Below are 20771 nucleotides of genomic sequence, written 5' to 3' on the forward strand. Positions count from 1 at the left end.
TGGACTGACTATATAATTACTAGTGGGGCAAGTGATCCCCACAGCAGAGATATGATCTCCATTCTGACAGTAGGTGGAAGAAAAAAAAATTATATCTGGTGTCAAAATGCAGTTTATTTACCAGGTTACATGTTAGTGAGATAAGGAAATATTCTGCCACAATTTTCTCAGGACATTAAACATTTCTTTTTTTCTTCCTTTTCACTCTCTGGCTCTTCACATTTATTTTTTCCTTTTAGGAGTTCAACAGTCTCTTGTTGAATCTATTTAGGAATCTGGGTAACAAATCTTGCCTGAGGGTCCTCGCCCTGCTTTGTCTTAATTCCCCTTTCAGCCTCCTCAATGCAGACGTTGAGAAAATCCAAAATCATTCTGTCTTGTTCTATAGAGCGATCGTGGTCGTTCTCAGTGTAATTTTCCACGCAGACTCTTTTCATCACACCAAGGTCTCCAAACTTCCTCTTTATTTCATTGCTGTCCTCAGCGGTACAGTTGGTGATCACAACGATGGGATGGATTCCTGTACAATCAGTACGAAAAACCATTAATACATGAAGGTAGAACATGGTCTGAACTTTAAATGGTTTCTAGACTTTGCTCACACTGAGAGCAGATCCCTGTTTTGCACAGTGGCAGGCACAGAGAAGGTGGGGTGCTAAAGGGGGAGGGGGGGGGCGAGAATGCACAGAGCTAGTGCTTTATTTTTTGGGCCCATCATTGTCAATAGCAGCAGATGACATTTAATGCAGACGGGTATGTATCACCCTTTAAGATATTAAATGGCATTTCAATGCGAAGTTGAAAACAGTTTGGAAAGTGGACAAACAAATTCACAAATTGTAAAATTGTAAAAAAAAATAATCTTAGCTTAATATCTCACTAATATAGAATGATTTTTGAATTATGCATGAATAAAATGAATGACCTCACCCATTGTTGCAAATCATCTCTTTTTTACTTATTGATTTTGAGAGAGAGAGAGACTCTGGGCTAGATTTACTAACTGCAGGCTTGTAAAAGTGGAAATGTTGCCTATATCAACCAATCAGATTCTGGCTTTCATTTAGTTAGTGCATTCTACAAAATGACAGCTAGAATCTGGTTGCTATAGGCAACATCTCCACTTTTGCAAACTCGCAGTTTAGTAAAAATAACCTTCTGTCCCCTTAGGAAAAGGGAAAATGATTGTATCTTGGATCCCAATTAATCCATCAAGTGTCAAGCCCTATGTTGGACTGGACAAAGAGCCAGTAACTTCCACCCTTATTGAAAGTACTGGTCCATCCAGGTGTCCTACGTCGCCCCTTTTCCAACCACCACAAGAGTGAGTGGAGGGACATAGTTGTACAGATTAGGCCTAGTGACAGCACCCGGCTGTGCATCCTCATCACCAACACCCCTTCAAATTATACTGTAAGTTTTACGTGAGTGGGAAACGGAATACAGTGCAAAATCATTGGGCCTATTTTTTCTTTGCATGTACAGTATCTGAAATGTATCCATACTATAGGCAAATTCTGCCTTTGTAGGTGACAAACCTGTTATTTGGAAGGCATTTGTGATCAGTGGTTGTATAGCTTTACCATCTTCTGCGCTCCAGGATTGTGTGGCACTGAAACAAAAATGGCAAAACTTGCATTACACTGACCGATAACAAGAATATTGTTTGTATAAATAGTTCCCACATGGTTTTGTACATTTTGTCATTATTTAATATCACAAATGAAAAATCTACAAATCAGTCTGTGCTCAAAACACACAGGATACCAGTCCAGAATTCTAACAAGACAGCTGGTGGTTTAGAAAAATAGAAAAACTGATATAGTATATATATATATATATATATATATATATATATATATATATATAATATTGCAACCTCCTGCCATCTTAAATTCCCCTCCCCAAATGCTGTACTGCTCTCTCTTTCTCACCGCTCCACATCTGCAGCACCACTTTGCAAATTCCTACACTGGCTCCTTCACCCTTACCTACAACTCTACCACTTCATACATCTCAAAACTCGATCAAAATACTCTCCCTCCCGCCCCCTTACATCTACCTCTGACCTGCGATTTGTCTCGTCTCTGGTAACCACCTCTCTGTCCTGCCTACAAGACTTCTCCCGTGCTGCTCCCCACTTATGGAATTCTCTACTACGCCCATACAGAATGTCTGTCCCACAGCCATCAAATCTTTAGACGCTCTCTGAAAACCCATCTCCTATTTAAAGCTTACTTTATCCATGATAATACTATTCCCACTAATGCACCCTCACAACTGTCCCAATCTCCACTCTGAGTCACATTTGCTCCTCTTGTTCCAGCTGTGCCCTCTTCCACTTAGGCTCTCTAATGAGCAGGGTCCTCCATACCCTTTGTTTTCATGTCTGCCTTTATATTGTCTGCCTTGTATGTCCCTGTTTCATGTATGCCTGATTTTGCCTACTGTACAGCACCGCAGAGAACTGTGGCACCTTACACATCTATGATAACAATCATAATAACAAGAGGTCCGTGACATGTGTACACGTTAATACTTTTTGTACCTGTACACCAACACGGGCACAAAGAAATCATCTGGACGTTTTGAGAACTTGTCTGGAATCTGTTTCAATGTCTCCGCCAAATTATCTTTTTCCCAGGTCACGTCCCCAATGCCCCGCAAGGATCCTATGAGAAAAAAGACACAGGAAGTGAGGTGTTATCTTCATATGGAAGAACTCTGCACAGATGAATGATAGAACTTGCAGTGTACAAATAACATCTATGCCCTTTTCTAGAGCATTATTTACTATGTGGTTATTATGTCTATCAGTAAAGACATTTAGTGATGTCAAAGTAGAAAAACATTTCAGTTTAACTACTAGTTTTTTCATTCCAAATATAAAGGAGTTTGATACTAACATAGAAAGAAGTGTGTACAGTGCAATAACCTAAAGCAACTGGAAATTAACTTCACTGGGGAAAAGCAAGGTAGATGAAAGTGTTTTATGGTTATTTTCGGGGCAGCACGGTGACTTAGTGTTTAGCACTTCTGCCTCACAGCACTGGGGTGTATAAGTTATTTTCTTTCCGTCTCTTTAAATAATAAATGAGATGAGCAGGTTTCCAAAATATAATATTTCTAGAATTTATTAAAAAGATACAATACATAGATACAGCCATACTGGACGAAGCAGACATACGCCCAGGGTCTCAAATGCCAATTGACACCCTATATTTAATTAACTTATTCTTTTATAGAATATGAAACTCGTTCTTACTTCAAAACACACCTTCCCAACTTACATCACTGCTGGCACTCTATCATTAAAATAACATGTTCTGTTGGATGGTCAGCATGACCTTTAACGGTGCCAATATTTCTTTTGGATATATCCGGTGATATTGCTACATACAATCATATGACCATGATCTAATCTGTTTTTCTCATGAATTGTGCAGTAATGAAAAATTACTAACATGTCTCTTGTTATGCAATATGTGTTTTTCTCCGTTCTCTTAAAAACACAGAAACAAATTCAAGTTTATTGGTTCATTCTATTGAAATAATTAATAATATAGGGTTTTTGTTAATTATTGACACTTGTCATGAGTTCAATTCCCGACCATGGCCTTATCTGTGTGGAGTTTGTATGTTCTCCCCGTGTTTGCGTGGGTTTCTTCTGGGTGCTCCGGTCTCCTCCCACACTCCAAAAACATACTGGTAGGTTAATTGGCTGATATTAAATTGACCCTAGTCTGTGTGTGTGTGTGTGTGTGTGTGTGTGTGTGTGTGTGTGTATGTTAGGGGAATTAGATTGTAAGCTCCAATGGGGCAGGGACTGATGTAAGTGAGTTCTCTGTACAGCGCTGTGGAATTAGTGGTGCTATATAAATAAATGGTGATGATGATGATTATAATAGGAACTTTGTTTACTCTCATTCTGCAGCTTCCAAATAACATGGCTGCTGCGTACTAAAATATCTATGAAATGTAGGTAAATTCTACCTAATATGTTGTTTTACCCCAAAAAGGGAGGTTCTGCTTAGATGTCCAGTATTATACATAGCTGTTTTTCATGCTCAGTACCACATTTACCATAATATTATTTTACTTCTTTCCATTACTTCTATTGTTCCCACAGTTTGACTTGGTAGATAAGATAAATCACAAATCACCTCTCCCTTCTTATTCCTAACACTTAGGTTTGATGCCACCAATCTCCTCCTGAGTCTCATGATACTTACTGAGTTGGGCACAGGCCTCCAGGATCTCCTGAGAGTTCAGATTTTTAAATCCTCTGTTGTCGATCATGACTAGTCTGTTTGTCAGCTCATATTCCTGTCTACTTGTTGTCAAGCCTCCATCAGTTTGCCCAGCCCCAGCCAGGTTCAGATAGTCCTCATCCTTCACGACGCACACACAGGAGTTAATGAGCGAGGACTTCCCATGTCCCGTCATCCCGAACAGCTGCAGAGATACTCTCTGATATCTGTGTGTAGAGTTCAGCAGGGTACCACCAGGGATGTAGCGATTAATTCTCTCTCGCGGGTCTTCATCCTCAGTCATTGTGCAACAGAGACACAATAACAAAGCTTCTGATAGGTTTATAGAATACAGAGGATACAGAGAAATGTACCACGAAGGTAGCCAACCCCATGAGAGACTCGAAAGGAGTCTGAACGAGAGCAAATAATTTATAGAGAAAATGAATGTAAACTAGACAGGGCGTATCACTGAAGTAAGACAAGGGGGAAATCCACAGCTGGTTCAGCAGATTCTGGTCCTTATTCCTGTATTGACAAATGCATAGTTTCACTTCTCTCTATGCTGGGATATGTTATAATTTTATGTAATTTAAACTATAAACATTTTAATTTGTTATAATACCAGCCTCACTCTTATATAAACCACACCCACTATTTAGCAGAACAACATGCAATATATTACTTCATTGCTCGGGTGGCACAGTGGTCCCTCATTATGCCATAAAGAGGGTATTTGCTGATCTGGGGAACTCAGCACCTAGACTGTGAGCAGAGGTGAGCAAAAGTTTAAAAATTTCCTCTAAATATCCACCTCGTTCTGCATTCAGATACAAAACTTTGCACGTTTGGCCAGTGGAGCTTGGACTATCCAGGGCGTATCACGAAAATAAGATACAGGGTAAACCCACAATTTGTGAATCGGGTGCTGGTTCTTATTCTAGTATTGATTAATGCATAGTTTCACTTGTCTTGTTCTGTATGCTGGGGTATGTTATAATTCTGCTAGTTAAACTGTGAACATTTTGCACATGTTCTTTATAATACCAGCCCCACTCTCAGATAAACCACACCTACTAATTAGCATAACCAAATACACTATTTTACATCATTACATGGGTAGTATGGTGCCACAATGGTTAGCGCTGGGGTCATTGGTTTGATTCCAACCAGGGCCCAAGCTGTGTGGAGTTTGTATGTTCTCCCCCCTGTATGCCTACATTTCCTCTTGGTGCTCTCCACCAATCTACTCTTACTGGTAGATTAATTATCTTCTGACAAAATGGTGTGTATGGTCTGGATGATGGTCTGAGGATAATACGAAGATGAATACTCCACAATCATGAAAAAGAAGAACGTAAAGAGGGTCTTGTGCATTAACTTTAATAAATGGTAAAAAATGCAATACTCAATCCACTCACAATAGCAGGTTTAAAAATGCAATTAAATCACTCATCACACTATATGTTTTTTTTTTGCTTTGTGAGTTCTGTTACAGAATTAAGACGTTCCACACAGCTGCACATGCACAGAGTGCTGGGTTGTTGGATCCTTTCCTCAGTTACCTGTGCCACAGAATAAACGCCTGATGTACGTCTAAATTTACACAGTGTATAAGTTGGTTGGAATAACAGATACCCAGCAGGTTAATCTTTATTATGTGCCTGATGTACCCTGCGTTCCTCACAATCAGTAGAAGAGAGGTTTGTGAATAAAAGGCTTATGTCTGATATCTTAACCCCTTTACCTTCTTCTTCGTCATAATCAACTATCACCTTAAAGTAACGACACGAGACATTGATTGTGACAAAATTAAATTAATTTGTTAACTATGGTGGAGGAGAATAAAGCAGTCAGTCCGACGTGTGCCAGGCCAAACCCAACTGTCCTAGCCTCTCCTTAGGACTACCATCCGGGGCGCCAACACCCCCTGGGTTCACATGGGGGACAACCAATCAACCCCAGGCGCACATATCTACCTGGACGGGGCACTACGTCCGGATTCTACCAAATCCGCCCATCCTCTAGGCTATACGAAAAGCAACCACAGGGCAACCCACAGGGGCGGTACCTGAACCGAGACTAATAGCTGATTCACTCGAAGAGAGGCGGGTTCAACGTGCCCTAATACCATAAATGTGCGACCACACAACCACTGGCTGTCAACTGAACTGCGTTTTCCGGCAAACTCCATCCATCTTCGCGGATCACTATGACCGCCACCAGCACTGACATCCATCTTGCAAATAACCTTCGATTCTCCAAGTTCTTATGAACTACCGAAACCAGGGAGGGTGGGTGGGCAACATCCAGATCTGCAAGACTGACTCCAACTACGCCCATCCAACTTATAACCTCTGAACCCCTTCCCTATGACCCCGGATGGGCATACCCAAATAGTTAACCATTAACACTCCAGAGAATAGTTCAGTTAAAGATACAGCAAAGCTTTTATTATCCTTCGTTCCTATGCAGATCTCAGTTCTTATTCTCAAACCCCGAGGAATACAGATATTTATATATTGTAGAAAGACTAAACATTATCATTTACATTATATAACACATTCCTCTCTACATGGTCATTTACAGGAAATTGAATCAATGCAAAAGTGAAAGTAATGTGTCCAGTGACGTAATGTGTGCACAGTGTGATAGATAGTTAATAGTTTTCCTACAGCCAATTTCAGTTACTTATCTTCCACATGTGAACTTTACATTCGGTCTGTTGAGTTATATAGTGTGTGCTCAGGGCAGAAATGAGGCAAATTATGCACCAACACAAAATCTAAATAAACCAAACACCTTATTTTACTAATCATTTCATTAAAAATACAAAACCCCAGTAACATTTATGTTTTTCCTTGGTTCCAGCATAGCCAGTATTATTTTAGAGACTATTTCCTTTCATCCAGCCACACCCGGATTGTGTTTTTTATTACCTGTACTACATGTTGTTTATTTTATGCATTCTTGAGTTATAGATTGTTTTGCTATTAGTGTTTGTCCTGCAATAAATTACATTCTTCGCCGGCTACTGACTCATTGTGCTATCTTTGCAAACACCGAGGTAATCATAACAGTTAGCTGCAATAATTTTTTGTCTATACTGTGCAGTTTCAAAGGGGAACCAAAAATCTACAATGCATAAGTAAAAAAAAATTAGGTGCAGAACCAAACCCCCCCCCCCCCCACTGTACATGTTCATCAACAAAATTAAATGAAAACAAAAGCAAATTAAAAAATATCTGAAGTTAATTTTAAAAACTATTTAGAATTTTATTTTTATTACTTTTATTATTGTTTTTACTTGACTGATAGAAAAAGTTTGTTGTTTATATAACCTTTAATGTTTTATTTTAGCTTAGCAAATCTAGAATAATAAGACATATTTGTTAGTAAAGTATGTCATGAAGGGGTTATTGTTATCATGGAATTGTGCAGGTTGCTGAGATAATGCAGTGAACGGGTTAATATGCTTTCAATTGTGAATTAGGAGTAGATACGCATGTAGTATAAAAAGATGCAATTGCACCAAGGTCACTTAGAAGAACAAAAACCCTGCAGATACTCTTACGTGCAATTTACGTCACATGGGTTACTACCATACTCACATCAGAATGTATACCTCAGAAACGCATTGATTTCAATACAGGTATACATATGCACAAGATATATGCTTTTTTATAACATGGAAGTTGCGTGCAAAGATGAACCAGGCCCTTTGTATCCAAGGTTTGTGATATTGCAGTAATATAATAATATATAAAAAAGTATTTGTATCTAACTGTTTCCGATATATTTTAGTGCAGATCTTCGTATCAGATGTGAAAGAAAGGATGATATCCTAGAAATGTATTTAGCATTAATTATAATAATAAATAAATTCATGTTATTAAGATATTTCAAAAGAGAATCAGTGTCTCTCAAATAAACAAAGAATAATTAATGTAATAGCCATAGAAAATAAAATTCACCACAGTATGCCATTCCACACAAAGATCTTCTCAATGTGATCCATGTAATGGTTGGCAAAACTAGGGACAAACCTGGTCCCCATGGTAGTACCATCTGTTTGTAAATAGAAACAGTGATTAAATTAATTAATTGTGTTTCTATATATATTCTATAAAATCTGTAATAGAGTCACAGTGCCTCTCTGAGTTTCCACAGTCCCATAGTAAATAATACTTAATTTCTTCAATACTTAAATTATGAGGGATGTTTGTGTACAAGATCTTAATGTCACAAGGGAGCCAGTAATAATGTTCTTTCCATTCTATTTAAAACACTGATCACAATAATTTAGTTGTATGTTTGATGTGATATTTTAGAGAGGTAGTGTTACTCTGAAGGTGATAATCTACCTACTGAATTAAGATTAGAAGAATGTATACTTATTCCCTATATCATAGGTCCCACTGCTGGTTTGGATATGCATTTGTGCATTTTTATAACTGATAAAAGGTAGTTGTGATGGGAAATGGGATAGATAAAACATAGTCTAGCCTTTTTACACATCACCCTCCCAAGTACAGCTTTATCACAATATTTGTTGATATTTAATTGTATGATCTTTTTCAATGTATTGTAAAATTAGCATCCCCCAGCAATCTATTTGCTTTTTTCGAGGTAATCTTCAAAGCTCTGTATAACTATACTGCCTACTTTATCATTTCCCTTTATAATAATTTCGTTATCTTCCATTGGTTCTTTAAGTGCTTTTCATTCATCTTTAGTTAATTAGAAGTGATTATACTTATGGCAGGTTTTTAAACAAATATTATGAAATTCTTCCTTAACTGATTGGTAAAAATGCAATGCAAGCTGAAATAAGGGAAAGTTTGTATTCTCTGTTATTTATAAATGTATTAAAATTATATAATAATAATTATAAAATTATTTATTTATGTTATTAATATCAAATACCATAATTTCCTGCAGATCAGGGGGTGTTTCTTTAACATCATTGAGAGTGAGATGCAGGGGTGTGGACAGAGCTGCTGTTTAACTGTCATATTTTGTCTGGAGAGAGAGAGACAGGAGGTGCAGGAATGTAACGCTGTTAGGAAGATCTGTTCTCTGAGACTCTCACCTGACAGGCTTATACAGGAGCCAGGAAAGACAGAAAAATATGGAGATATAGACACTGGGGAAAAAAAAAAAAAAGATCCTAAGAGCAAGAAAAGAGTACATGTTTGAGGGGAAGACAGAGAGAATATGGGTAAAATAGTATGATGAGAACTAGGTAGAGAAAATAGAAATAAAAAAAAAAGGAGCAAAGCAATTAATGAAATAGGAATAAAATAGGGTTTAATAAGAGATATAGTGAAGTAAAAAAAAAAAAAGAACCAAATAGGTCAAAGGCTGTTAGAGAGACAGAAGAAACAGTTAGAGACAGTTTAGTTTGATGGTCAGTACAAGAATAATAACTCTTAGTTACCTAATTAATATTGAGTCAAATAGCCAAGTAATTAATCATTTCTGTCAAGTAATCAGTAAGTTAAAATGCACATAGAGATCACCTCTAGTTACCAAAATTGCAACTGAATCCCGGTCAGGTGAACATGTACCAGCAAAGACTCTGCATTACAGACAAATTAAAACTACAGTGACTGAAGCAAAAAACATTTACATAGCTTACAAAGAACCCTGATTGACGATAACAATGGTTGTACACAGAGAACTCATATTGAGTAGACATAATAGAAAATAGAGACACATTCTGAAGTACAAAGAGTCTAAGGTCCAATAATCTGTTATAATATCTGTTTATTAGATAATATTTGATTGCTTAGTGGTAAGACTTGTTGTGAAGAAACCTAGAGCACGATTAGCATTATTAACCCTTTCTTTTAAAATGAATTTGTATTTGTCAGAACTCGGACAAAAGAAGAAAACAGGGGAACAAAAAAATAAATAAAACATAGTAGATTGTGCAAAACAAAGGGAAGTTGGAACAAACTTCGAAAGGGTGGGAAGGATGGGCGTGCCACCGGGGTGAATATGTTTATTAACTCTTTTTAAAGTAATTTACTTTAAAAAGATGATGATGATGATAATTACAAGAAACTTATTGCAGTTCAAATCACAACATACATTGCAATAAGAGATATTAAATAACTAGAAAAGGGAATGAAGAGAGGTGGGGGAATGAATCACAGCAAGCTGAATCTATACCAGGAGCGTGGGCACGATTAACAGGATCAGAGCCAGTGATAGAGGTATGAAGACAAGGAAGAGACCAAGAGCATAGAGCCCAGGGAGGTGGTGCAAGATATAGTTGGATTGCAGAAGGCACAGGTAATGAGAGGAGGAGGAGGAGGAGGAGGAGGAGGAGGAGGACAGGAGAGAAGAGAACCCTGCTCGTGAGAGCTTACAACCTAAAGAGAAGGAGTAGACAAACGGGGTGACACACAGAAGTGAGTCAGTATAAGGGAACTAGAAATCAGATGGAAGGGATGGGTGTCACGAAGAGGGGAGGATGAATGAGGGTGAGGATTACTTTGTGTTTGTGAAAATGCACACGAAGATAAGAAGGACAGGTGGGTGGTTAGATAGTGGAATGGTAGGGTTTACTGACCAGGTGGTATGAGTTACATCATTGGGGCAGTCGTGATGTCATTGGGGATGTGGCCATGCCTGAAAATAAAATTGCTGAAAATATGACATAGAGCAAGCAAAGAGGTACCTGACAAGCACCTGTAGCTACTTAAAAAGCAAAAGATATTCATATTCAGGAATGTAATTACCATACTGTAGCTAAATAATAACAATAAACTCAAGGTCATAGTTTCTTTCCCTTCAAACTAATTTGCTTTCTTCACATTCCTTTTCAATTCTTCTTGTTTCTTTCTCAGCATTTCTGTCTCTTGTTCAACTTGCTTAATCATCTGATCATTTAATCTCGTCGTAGGATCCTGTTCCACCATTCTCCCAATTCCAGGCTCCGCTTCCTCAATGCAGATTTTTAGAAAATCCAGGATTCTGCCGTCGGCTTCTGGGGTCCGTGTCTGGTTCTCTTTAGTGTAATTTTCCAGAGAGACAATGCGGGTTGACCCAAAGTCTCTAAACTTTTGCATAATCTTCTCATAGTCCCCAGAGAATTGTTTGGTGATCACAATGATGGGATTAATTCCTGTTAATCAAGATTAGAATCTCATTACTAATGAACTCACGCTCATATTGACATCCCAAGAAACTGTGATGTGCCTAAAGTCACATCCATGAAAGCTCCTATTACTGACTCTTTATTATTACTACTATTTTTGACACGTTTACCTTCTATGGAGTAGCCAGCTATAGAGGCTGAGGCTAAGGAACAGACACATCAGATATAATGGTGCTTTGAACGCTTCTTGCTTGTTTCATAATAATCACTGACCAGAAGACCTCTTCATTGGTAAAGTACATTTAATAAGAAAATATTATTATATATTAGGGACAGACTTTGCAATCAGACACCTGCTTTTATTGTCTAACTTGCTGTAGACCAGTGTTGGCTAACCTGTGACACTCCACTTGCTAGTCACAGGTTAGCCAACACTGCTCTGGACCACATAAAGATGATTGTGTTCTGGGGTTCAGTGAAACTTTGCACCTAAAGGTCTGAAGGCTTTCAGTCTCTCAAATGGCATTGTCCACCATCATTATGGACATTGGAGAAGGAGTGGATCTATATCGGAATAAATCATCAGTAACAATCCCAAAAATACAAAGAGTGGGGAGTTTTAGAACTGAGTGATGGATAAAGCCCAAGGGAGATTAAAAGCTGAGGTTTATGTACATAACTAGTTGGCCTCACTAAGGGTTAACAAAGCAAGGGAAGGTGTGACACCTATGTAATTGCCATAAGGGGTAGGATCAGGGGAACAGGCTATAAAATCTCAGGGAGGAGTCATTCAGTCCTCTTGGATCCCTAAATATAGGTGATCTGTGTTCACTCTGAAGCTCTATTTTATTTTTCCAGGCATGGAATGCATCTGAATATCAAAAGCAACATTGAAATTGATACAATGCAAAGCAAGCGGATGTGTGTGTACAGGTCCGCTTCCTTACATGATTTATTGGAGCCTAAGCATTAGAACGTATTTAATAGGCTTCAAGAACACATTAAAGCACTTGAAAATTAACACCTATGTGTTTGATGCCTTATTTGAACAATCAGTGGATGATACCTTTATACACAAAACAGCTCCCTCTGTTAACACACTGAGCATCATCTACAAAGAACAAAATGACCAAGGAACTGTGCACCTCGATTTGCACACATGTGCCAAAGAGCACAGCTGTATGGAGCAAAATGGCGGCATATCTGGAAAAGGAAAAATTTGCATCAGCCAAAAGGAATGCAAAACCCAGATTTTAGTTGCAGAGTGAAATTATTGAACCTTGCAAAGGGGTGGAGAAGGCACATTTATATGGGCATTGCTTGCACTTAGGAGGGGTGTATGGCCATTTCCACAGTGTAAAAGGGCTTAATTTGCGCGCCGGCTCTGAGCTGATGGAGATGAGGTCTCGTGTAATACTTTTAATGGGAATCATTTAAAAAACATTTCTAGGAGCACTTTAAAACCTTACTTGTGTAAACGCACAAAAGTGACAAATGTAATGAAAAAGGTCCTGATGTCGCCTTAATTTGAGCAAATTAAACATACAAATTGAATTATTTAATTAAAGGGCAAAGTGCTTGGTCTCTGGATTACGCTATTTGCACATTGTTCTTCTTCAAAGTGCGATACGTAAGTGATTCCCACTCCGTTACTGTATTATAAGACACAAAGTCGGTCACACATCACCAACATAACACAGATGCAGTTCTGGGATAGAGGGCTTACCTGTGATACGGTGAGTTTCTTTGAGGACTTTTATAGTTTCATTCCACTCATCAGTACATGTACAGCTGAAGCAAAAGAAAATATACATTGAGGGTCTGCGTCATTTAGAAAAATAGTGTAAAAAAAGGAGTAAATGTTCTCCAGGACAAACCATGTTACAATGCAGGGGATGCAAATTGATTTATTATCTTGCACATAACTTAAATACTGGCTATTTTTTCATCTAGCACACAAATACTTGATAGCTTTATTTTTACACTGAAATTTAAAGCAGATCTAGGACATGTCCTACCCCAACTATAAATCTGTCCCCTCCAATGCAACATGGTTTTGCCCAAGTGCAAATTTACTCATTTTTTTATGCTTTGCTCTCCTAGATGACTCAGACCCTGAGTATCTAATACTGCAGAAATAGCGCATCTACAAAAAAATCTGTGTGTTACAGAACTCTAATAATAATAAAACTTTGAATATTTATATATGTTACCTCTGTCCCTTATTCTCTCCTCTAAGCTGGCCATGTTCAGCTCCTGGAGTCTTTCTTGATAAGTTTTGTTATGCGGCACACGCACCATTTTATTGTTCAATTCATTAATTGTTTCTATTCTATTAATGTATTTTTGCAAACAGTCTCTAGATTATTATTATTATTATTATCATTTATTTGTTAGGTACCACAAGGTTTCCGCAGCACCGTATACTGTACACAGAGTAGACTATACAGGGTGAAACAGTACAGAACAATAAACACAAAGTTCCAATACTTCAGAAACTCCGGGCAGGCAAATACAGTACAGACGGAGCAGAAGAACAGGTATGGAGACAGGAGGGAAGAGGGGCCCTGCTCATATAAGCTTACATGCTACGGGAGGGTAAACAAAATCAGGCACAAGAGGAGCCAGTGAAGCAAAGGGGAGAAAAAAGAAGGACCAGGGGAGAACGTGCAGAAGAGATGAGAGGTTAAGTGAATGGTTGGTAGGCCTTAAGGAACAGGTGAGTTTTAAGTGCCCGTTTGAAGGAGCACAGATTGGGTGAGAGACGGATGGAGCGAGGGAGGTCCTTCCAGTGAAGGGGGGCAGCACGGGAGAAGTCTTGGATTCTAGAGTGGGAAGAGGTGATCAGGGTGGAGGAGAGGCGGCGGTCATTGGCCACCCAGATGTATATGAATCTTGAGATGCATATTTTTTTACCCCTTCAGGGGAACTAGCAGTAGGACAATGCCACCCAGTGGGCAGACTGAGGGCAATGATGAATCATTTATTTAGTATAACCTTTGTACAAGGTAGACAAGGCTGCACACCTGTTATACTAAGCATTGCATAATGTTTACTATAGGTAATATCTGCAGTGTCCCGTTATCCCTCTGTGTAATGTTATATAATTACATGCACTGTTACCTGTATACAAACACGGGAACCATGAAATCTACAGGTCGACTTTTACGCTGTTCCATAAAAAGTCTTAATGGCTCAGACAGGGTTTTCCCAGTCCAGGTCACTTCCCCCAAACTTCGTAGGCTCCCTATTGTGAGAAAAGACACAGACAGACATGGTCGGAATTAGAGACTTATTCAATCATTTCCTCGCGGTGTAAAAATACATATAGCATCATCATCATCATCATTTATTTATATAGCGCCAACATATTCCGTAGCGCTTTACAATTGGGGACAAACATAGTAAACTAATAAACAAACTGGGTAAAACAGACAAAGAGGTGAGAAGGCCCTGCTCGCAAGCTTACAATCTAATGGGATAGTATGGACAAAGGGCAATCTGGCCACTCGTTACAAACACCAAGTTGCCAGATCTCCATCAGATATGACCATACACATCTGAAAGGTCGGTTTGTTCAATGCTAATCAACAGTACACTATGATAGAGGTCAGACAATGACCACATGCTGCTCAGATGCCGCCATCAATCAGCTGCATTTACCAACCCTCCAGACCAACATCTGGTGGATCCAGATAAGGAGCGGTGGTCATTTTGTGGTCATATATGCTGCAATTTTCACCAATTATGTCTAAACGGCCCTAATTAGCCATCAAAACTGTGCATTGTGACTGATTTATGATTCAAAATGTAGGACACTTACATTTGAACAAAACCTCACTAAGATGTAGGAACAGTTTTATTGTCTTCTATAACAATATTGCCTATGTTATTATTATCTATATATTATCTATATATAAGCAGCAATATATACCATAGCGCTGTACAGATAGAGAGGTTATAGGTGGGTGTGGTGGCTCCACACATTCTGGGTTATAAGGTGAAAAAAATATATGTACACCTCCCCAGACTAGCTCTCTAAGAATTAATTCCAATATTTATATTTTATGGATAGACTCTAGAAACTGCCAAAAATCAAGACATTATAAAATAAATTTCAATAGCCTTATAAAAAAGTTATAATGTTTCATCTGAATGTAACACATGTTAAAAATTTTGTAACCCCTAATGCATAAAATGCCATTAGTCAAGAAGGGGTTAAACACCCCCGTGGAGGGCTTCCAGAAAACAAGTAGGGAGATAATCATTTTAACTCATTAAAATGCTTATTGAGGCCTTAAACATATCAGAGACCAAGACAACTGCCTCAGCTGCCTTGCCTGAAGATGTCTCTGATTATAAACAGAAGCATAACTAAATATATTAACTTGCATTCAAATCTCAAGGTGGGCCTTGGCCACGAGAGCTTACAATCTAAAAAAACAAGACAAAGGTTACTTGTGATAGATGTACTCACTGAACTGAGCATTGCTCTCCAAGATCTCTTCTGCATTCAGCTTGTTAAGACCTCTGTTGTCAATGATAACTAATTTATTGGTCAGTTCATAATCCTTTCTTGCCATTGTCATTCCTCTTTCTTTGATTCCAGATTCTGCCAGGTTCTCATACCCCACGTCCTTCACTACACACAGACATGAGTTAATGAGCGAAGACTTTCCATGCCCCAGCCTTCCAAACACCTGTAGTAGAACTCTCTGGATTCCATGATCAATGTTCCGCAGTGAGCAGCCCGGGACATACTCAGTGATAATCTCTCGACTGGATTCAGATGCCTGAGCCATTACAGAACACTGCTGAACACTAAAAACTAAAATAAAAATTATAGGTATAAAGGAGGGAGAAAAGCAGCAGACACACTGAAAACACGTCTACTTTACAGCAAATGTGAAACTGATTGTAAACGTCTCTCTTTTAAAAATGAAAGTAAGATTTGTGTAGAAAACAAGGAGGTGACAGATAAGACAACATCTGACTACAGGATTATTGCTGTACATTGGACTCATTTGTGCAGCATTGCCATTTTATTAGTACATAGTCCAGCATCCAATTTTCCAATTAAAACTGACTCACCTAATTCAATCCATGATTCCCAAGAGGCATCTTTGTGCACTGCAGCTGCTGCTGGAGGTAATACATCTATATAGAAGGGAATAAAGTAGAGTAAGCATAGTTTACATAATTGTCTGTGTAACATGCATTTGATAGAGGAACCAAGTATGGCAGCCATCCTGTTGCACAGCGGATCAGTAAAGCCATGACTGTTATGTTAGCATTGGAGGTGCGTTCAATTTTTGTCATCAATCCATCACAATTTAGCCAATTAGTTGAGGTCATGTGTCCACGCTGCCAAATTCCATCTTGATTCCATTTCTCCCGAACAGTAAATCCTCAGCTATATGGGAGGTTAAACAAAAAGTAATTCAGTCCTAGATGATGCCATTTTACCGACTGTCCATTTTACTACAGATATGTGGACAAGCGGTGTTGGTCAAACAATAGGCTACATGACTATGACAGCCAGCTGACTAGGTGTATCGCCATCAGCAGCCGCAGCGGTGGTAGCTTCACCATACTAATCATCCTTTCAGCAGAGTAGTGGTAGCACACAATCATCATCATCAACATTGATTTATATAGTGCCAGCAGATTCCGTAGCGCTTTACAATTGGGAACAATGCCAGGTCACTCACAGGCAAGTTACTCTCTGTATCGCTGGTTTCACTAAGAAACATACCATGGTCCATTTGTTGGAAAAACTCAGGAATGTAATAGCAAAATGGCTCACCTTTCTAGGTCTCCTCAGTATTCGGGACAAAAGTGGAGCTAATGATAAAATAAAATGAATGAAACATCACAAAAGAAAATAATAGCATATAATAATTGCTTCAAACAATGTATATTCAGAAAAAAAAAGAACCACAGTTCCACAAGTGACCTCAGCAAAACAAATTAAAATGAAAGTACTTGATACCAATAATGTTCCTCAAATTGTTGTTTCTTCTTTGCTGAGCTCTTGATAATTTAAGTTTATTCACGCAAAAATCACAAAAAACATGTGGTTCAAGAATGTGTTCTTTCAAATTTCCTCCCGGAAATATATTTAAAAAAATACAAGAACATATCATAACGCATAAATAGATTCACTAATGTGTTTTACTAACAAACAAATTTAGTGTGAATAGATGAATGCAACATAGGTGTAATCCACACTCAACACCCGACAGAATGGAGAGATCTGCACCGCACCCCTCAGTGAATGCACTTACATGATATCTTTCCAAAAAAGGCATATATCTTTAGTAGACTTCTCCCTGCTTTTTTCTCCTTATCATAATGTATATATCTTCTTTTCCAGATAGCTATTAATCAGCTCCGTTTAAACAAACAAACTAGAAACAATAAAACTAATAGTGCATTATCCTTTATTAAAATTCAAACTAAACATCACATGGAGATATCTTGCAAAAAACAGCGATATCAAAAATACTCCAGCATGCATATGGATGGACTCTTCCCACAGAATAGACGATATACACTTAGTTGTTTTAGTAGATTGTCTGCACTTTTACTCCACAGATTTCAGGAAAAGAAGACCACTCTCAAACGTGTATTGTCCCAACCCCCCAACGCATTTTGATTTAAAGATCTTACTCAAGGCCTGTGGGACTATGCACTCACAACAAATTTCTCAATGGGATTAAGGTCTGGGGAGTTTCCTGGCCATGGACCCAAAATTTTGATGTTATGATCCCCTAGCAACTTAATTATCACTTTTGCCTTATTGTAAGGTGATCCATCATGCTGGAAAAGGCATTGTTCATTACCAAACTGTCCTTGGATGGTTGGTAAAAGTTGCTCTCGGAGGATGTTCTGGTACCATTCTTTATTCATGGCTATGTTCTTAGGCAAAATTGTGAGTGAGCCCACTCCCACCAGTGCAGAGCTTGCTCAGGAATGGCAGCAGGCAGGTGTGAGTGCATCTGTATGCACAGTGAGGTGAAGACTTTTGGAGGATGGCCTGGTGTCAAGAAAGCCAGCAAAGAAGCCACTTCTCTCCTGGAAAAACATCAGGAACAGAATGATATTCTGCAAAAGGTACAGGGAATGCTGAGGACTGGGGTAAAGCCATTGTCTCTAATGAATCCCTTTTCAGATTGTTTGGGGCATCTGGAAAAATGGTTGTCCGGAAAAGGAAAGGTGAGTGCTAACATCAGTCCTGTGTTAAACCAACAGTAAAGCATCCTGAGACCATTCATGTGTAGGGTTGCTTTTAGCCAAGGGAGTGGGCTCACTCACAATTTTCCCTAAGAACACAGCCATGAATAGAAGAATGGTACCAAAACATCCTCTAAGAGCAACTCACACATTCTTGTGAGCACTACTAACTCATCTATCTGGGCAGAATGTAGGGGTCCTAGAGCCTTCACTTCACCAATACCATCATCTGTTACCACTGCATATCTTATACATAATTCCCACTCTCAGTTTTCCTATGGCAACTACTATCTATATAGAATGTGAGGTCTGCTTCTGGTAAGGGTGAATCCGTAATGCCCTTTTCCTTCTTAACAATCTGATCTGTTTTCCTATATGTTTGTCCTGTTACAAGATCATACAATTGAACTGGTTGCACATACTCTCACATTTTACCTGTTTCTGATATACTAGGGGCATATTGTGCTTCCCCCACAGCACACTGCTCTATTGTAGCCGGTGCGCCATCTACTGGTACTGCTGGTATTGCAGCCACTCCTTAATCAACTATTTGACTCGGCAAAATCCTCTGAATTGCTAGTGCCACTTGATTATCTATAATTAATTCATTAGGCTCACTGTCAATTTTAGAATAATTTTCCATCTATTCTAACTCTTTTAGGAGATACAAACTTACAGGCTGCCCTGCAATTTGAGACTTAAATCGGAAATAGTTAATGCTGCAGCAGTTAACTATGTGTGCAACTTAATGACTTCTAGATGTTTTTTCTTTTCTTCTTCTCTTTTGTTTTCATTTCATCCCTTCACCATGCAAAATAATACGCTTCTTTGTTTTCGGACTTTTTAAATTTATCAGTTTCTGCATACCCATTAGCCAAAATCACATTATTAAAAGACCCAGCAGTTGTAAAATGTTTACTATAATGATTAGTCACATTCACCCAGTCAGCACAAATTGCTCAGAACAAATTTTGTAGCCACACAGTTCTACAAACACATAACAACAGTTCCATCTTGAAATGATATTTAAACCTCTGGACATTCTGTTTCACCTGTTTCCCATTATTCAACATGAGATTTTTTTTGCATCAGCTCAGTCTGAATCATGGTCCCTCAGTCCCTTAATTTCATGAAATCCAACAGAGGCACCACATCTGGTAAAATAGCTCACAACTCTTCTATTACTTTTAACTTCTTGCTATTATTAGATCATTTATTATTCTACAATTCATACAAGCATAAACCAATAAACACTTCAGCCCAGGTTTGTCCGACTCAGGCAAATACATTTTGATGCCTGTATTCTACTAAGGAAAATCTATATGACATATTATTTAGCAAAAGTGGCTGACAGAAATAGTTATTGTAGCAATTATTATAAAAGGTTCATTTTTAAAGATTTCAGTGGGAAAAAAACAGCAACCAGCTAGAAATATAAGATGCACTTTTGTTTTAAAAAGAAAAGCCAACATTTTAGCTTACCTTTTCCAAAGAAACGCCCATTCCATTTCCATTAAATATTTCAAAGCCAGCAGCTAAACCTTTCTTCCTCAAGAACTGTAATAGGAAATCCCGGACGAGCCCCCACTTATAGCAATAATTGAATGTTCATGCCAACAGAACCAGGAACATTAAAAAGATATAAAATGATTTATTTACATAAATAAAAGCATGCACAAATAACATGTTATACAAGCTTCAGATAAAGAACTCACTCACTAAAAGCTTTTCTATTCGTCAGACATTTTTAACAGAATGCAGATGAAGGAGTGGTTTAAAACAATGACAAGGCAATCATTCTGAAATCCATGTATTTCATTCATTCGAAGTGTTATTTGGGCTTGTCCTTTAAGTATAGCTCACGAGATGGCATTCTGGGAGATCTGTTGCCCTGGTAGTCCTTTGTTCAACAGCTTGAAAACTGGGCAGTTTATATTGATAATACATGGTCTTTTTCCTTTAAGTCATTACATTTGTAGACATCTAGTGCCCTCTAGTGTCCTCTTAATAAAACACATACTTTAAACATTTTTACAATAATGATAATTATAGTCATTCTATAGTATAGTTTTACATATATACTTGATTATCTTCATTCAAATATAATTCTCTTTAATAACCCTAACTCTGTCCACACTTCTGAGTATGTTGATAAGGATAAAGAGTTGCCTTTAGCC

The 20771-nt window shown here is 38.3% G+C and overlaps 2 protein-coding genes across 2 annotated transcripts; both read right to left on the reverse strand.

The window, feature by feature from the left end:
- Positions 1-126: 126 nt before the first annotated feature.
- On the reverse strand, positions 127-4656 carry LOC142098617 (uncharacterized). The gene is made up of 4 exons (XM_075181452.1): positions 4233-4656; positions 2549-2672; positions 1539-1612; positions 127-520 (listed from the first exon to the last, which is right to left on the reverse strand). Exons 1-4 carry the CDS (start codon positions 4552-4554, stop codon positions 264-266), a joined length of 777 nt encoding a protein of 258 aa, XP_075037553.1. The 5' UTR covers positions 4555-4656; the 3' UTR covers positions 127-263.
- Positions 4657-10004: 5348 nt separating this feature from the next.
- On the reverse strand, positions 10005-17093 carry LOC142097328 (uncharacterized). The gene is made up of 5 exons (XM_075179066.1): positions 16450-17093; positions 15836-16186; positions 14482-14605; positions 13085-13149; positions 10005-11385 (listed from the first exon to the last, which is right to left on the reverse strand). The coding sequence occupies exons 1-5, from the start codon at positions 16604-16606 to the stop codon at positions 11057-11059; spliced, it is 1026 nt and encodes a 341-aa protein (XP_075035167.1). The 5' UTR covers positions 16607-17093; the 3' UTR covers positions 10005-11056.
- Between the last annotated feature and the right edge of the window lie 3678 nt (positions 17094-20771).

This window comes from Mixophyes fleayi, chromosome 7 (genome assembly GCF_038048845.1).
Source record: "Mixophyes fleayi isolate aMixFle1 chromosome 7, aMixFle1.hap1, whole genome shotgun sequence".
Classification (NCBI taxonomy): Eukaryota; Metazoa; Chordata; class Amphibia; order Anura; family Limnodynastidae; genus Mixophyes; species Mixophyes fleayi.

Coding starts and splice junctions, on each gene's coding strand:
- LOC142098617 (XM_075181452.1), bottom strand. CDS start 4,554: ATGACTGAGGATGAAGACCCGCGAGAGAGAATTAATCGCTACATCCCT. Junction 1,613..2,548: donor GTGCCCGTGTTGGTGTACAG/GTACAAAAAGTA, acceptor TTTTTGTTTCAG/TGCCACACAATCCTGGAGCG. Junction 521..1,538: donor AAATGCCTTCCAAATAACAG/GTTTGTCACCTA, acceptor CTGATTGTACAG/GAATCCATCCCATCGTTGTG.
- LOC142097328 (XM_075179066.1), bottom strand. CDS start 16,606: ATGGCTGCCATACTTGGTTCCTCTATCAAATGCATGTTACACAGACAA. Junction 16,187..16,449: donor GGAATCATGGATTGAATTAG/GTGAGTCAGTTT, acceptor TTTTTATTTTAG/TTTTTAGTGTTCAGCAGTGT. Junction 13,150..14,481: donor GTTCCCGTGTTTGTATACAG/GTAACAGTGCAT, acceptor CTTTTGCTTCAG/CTGTACATGTACTGATGAGT.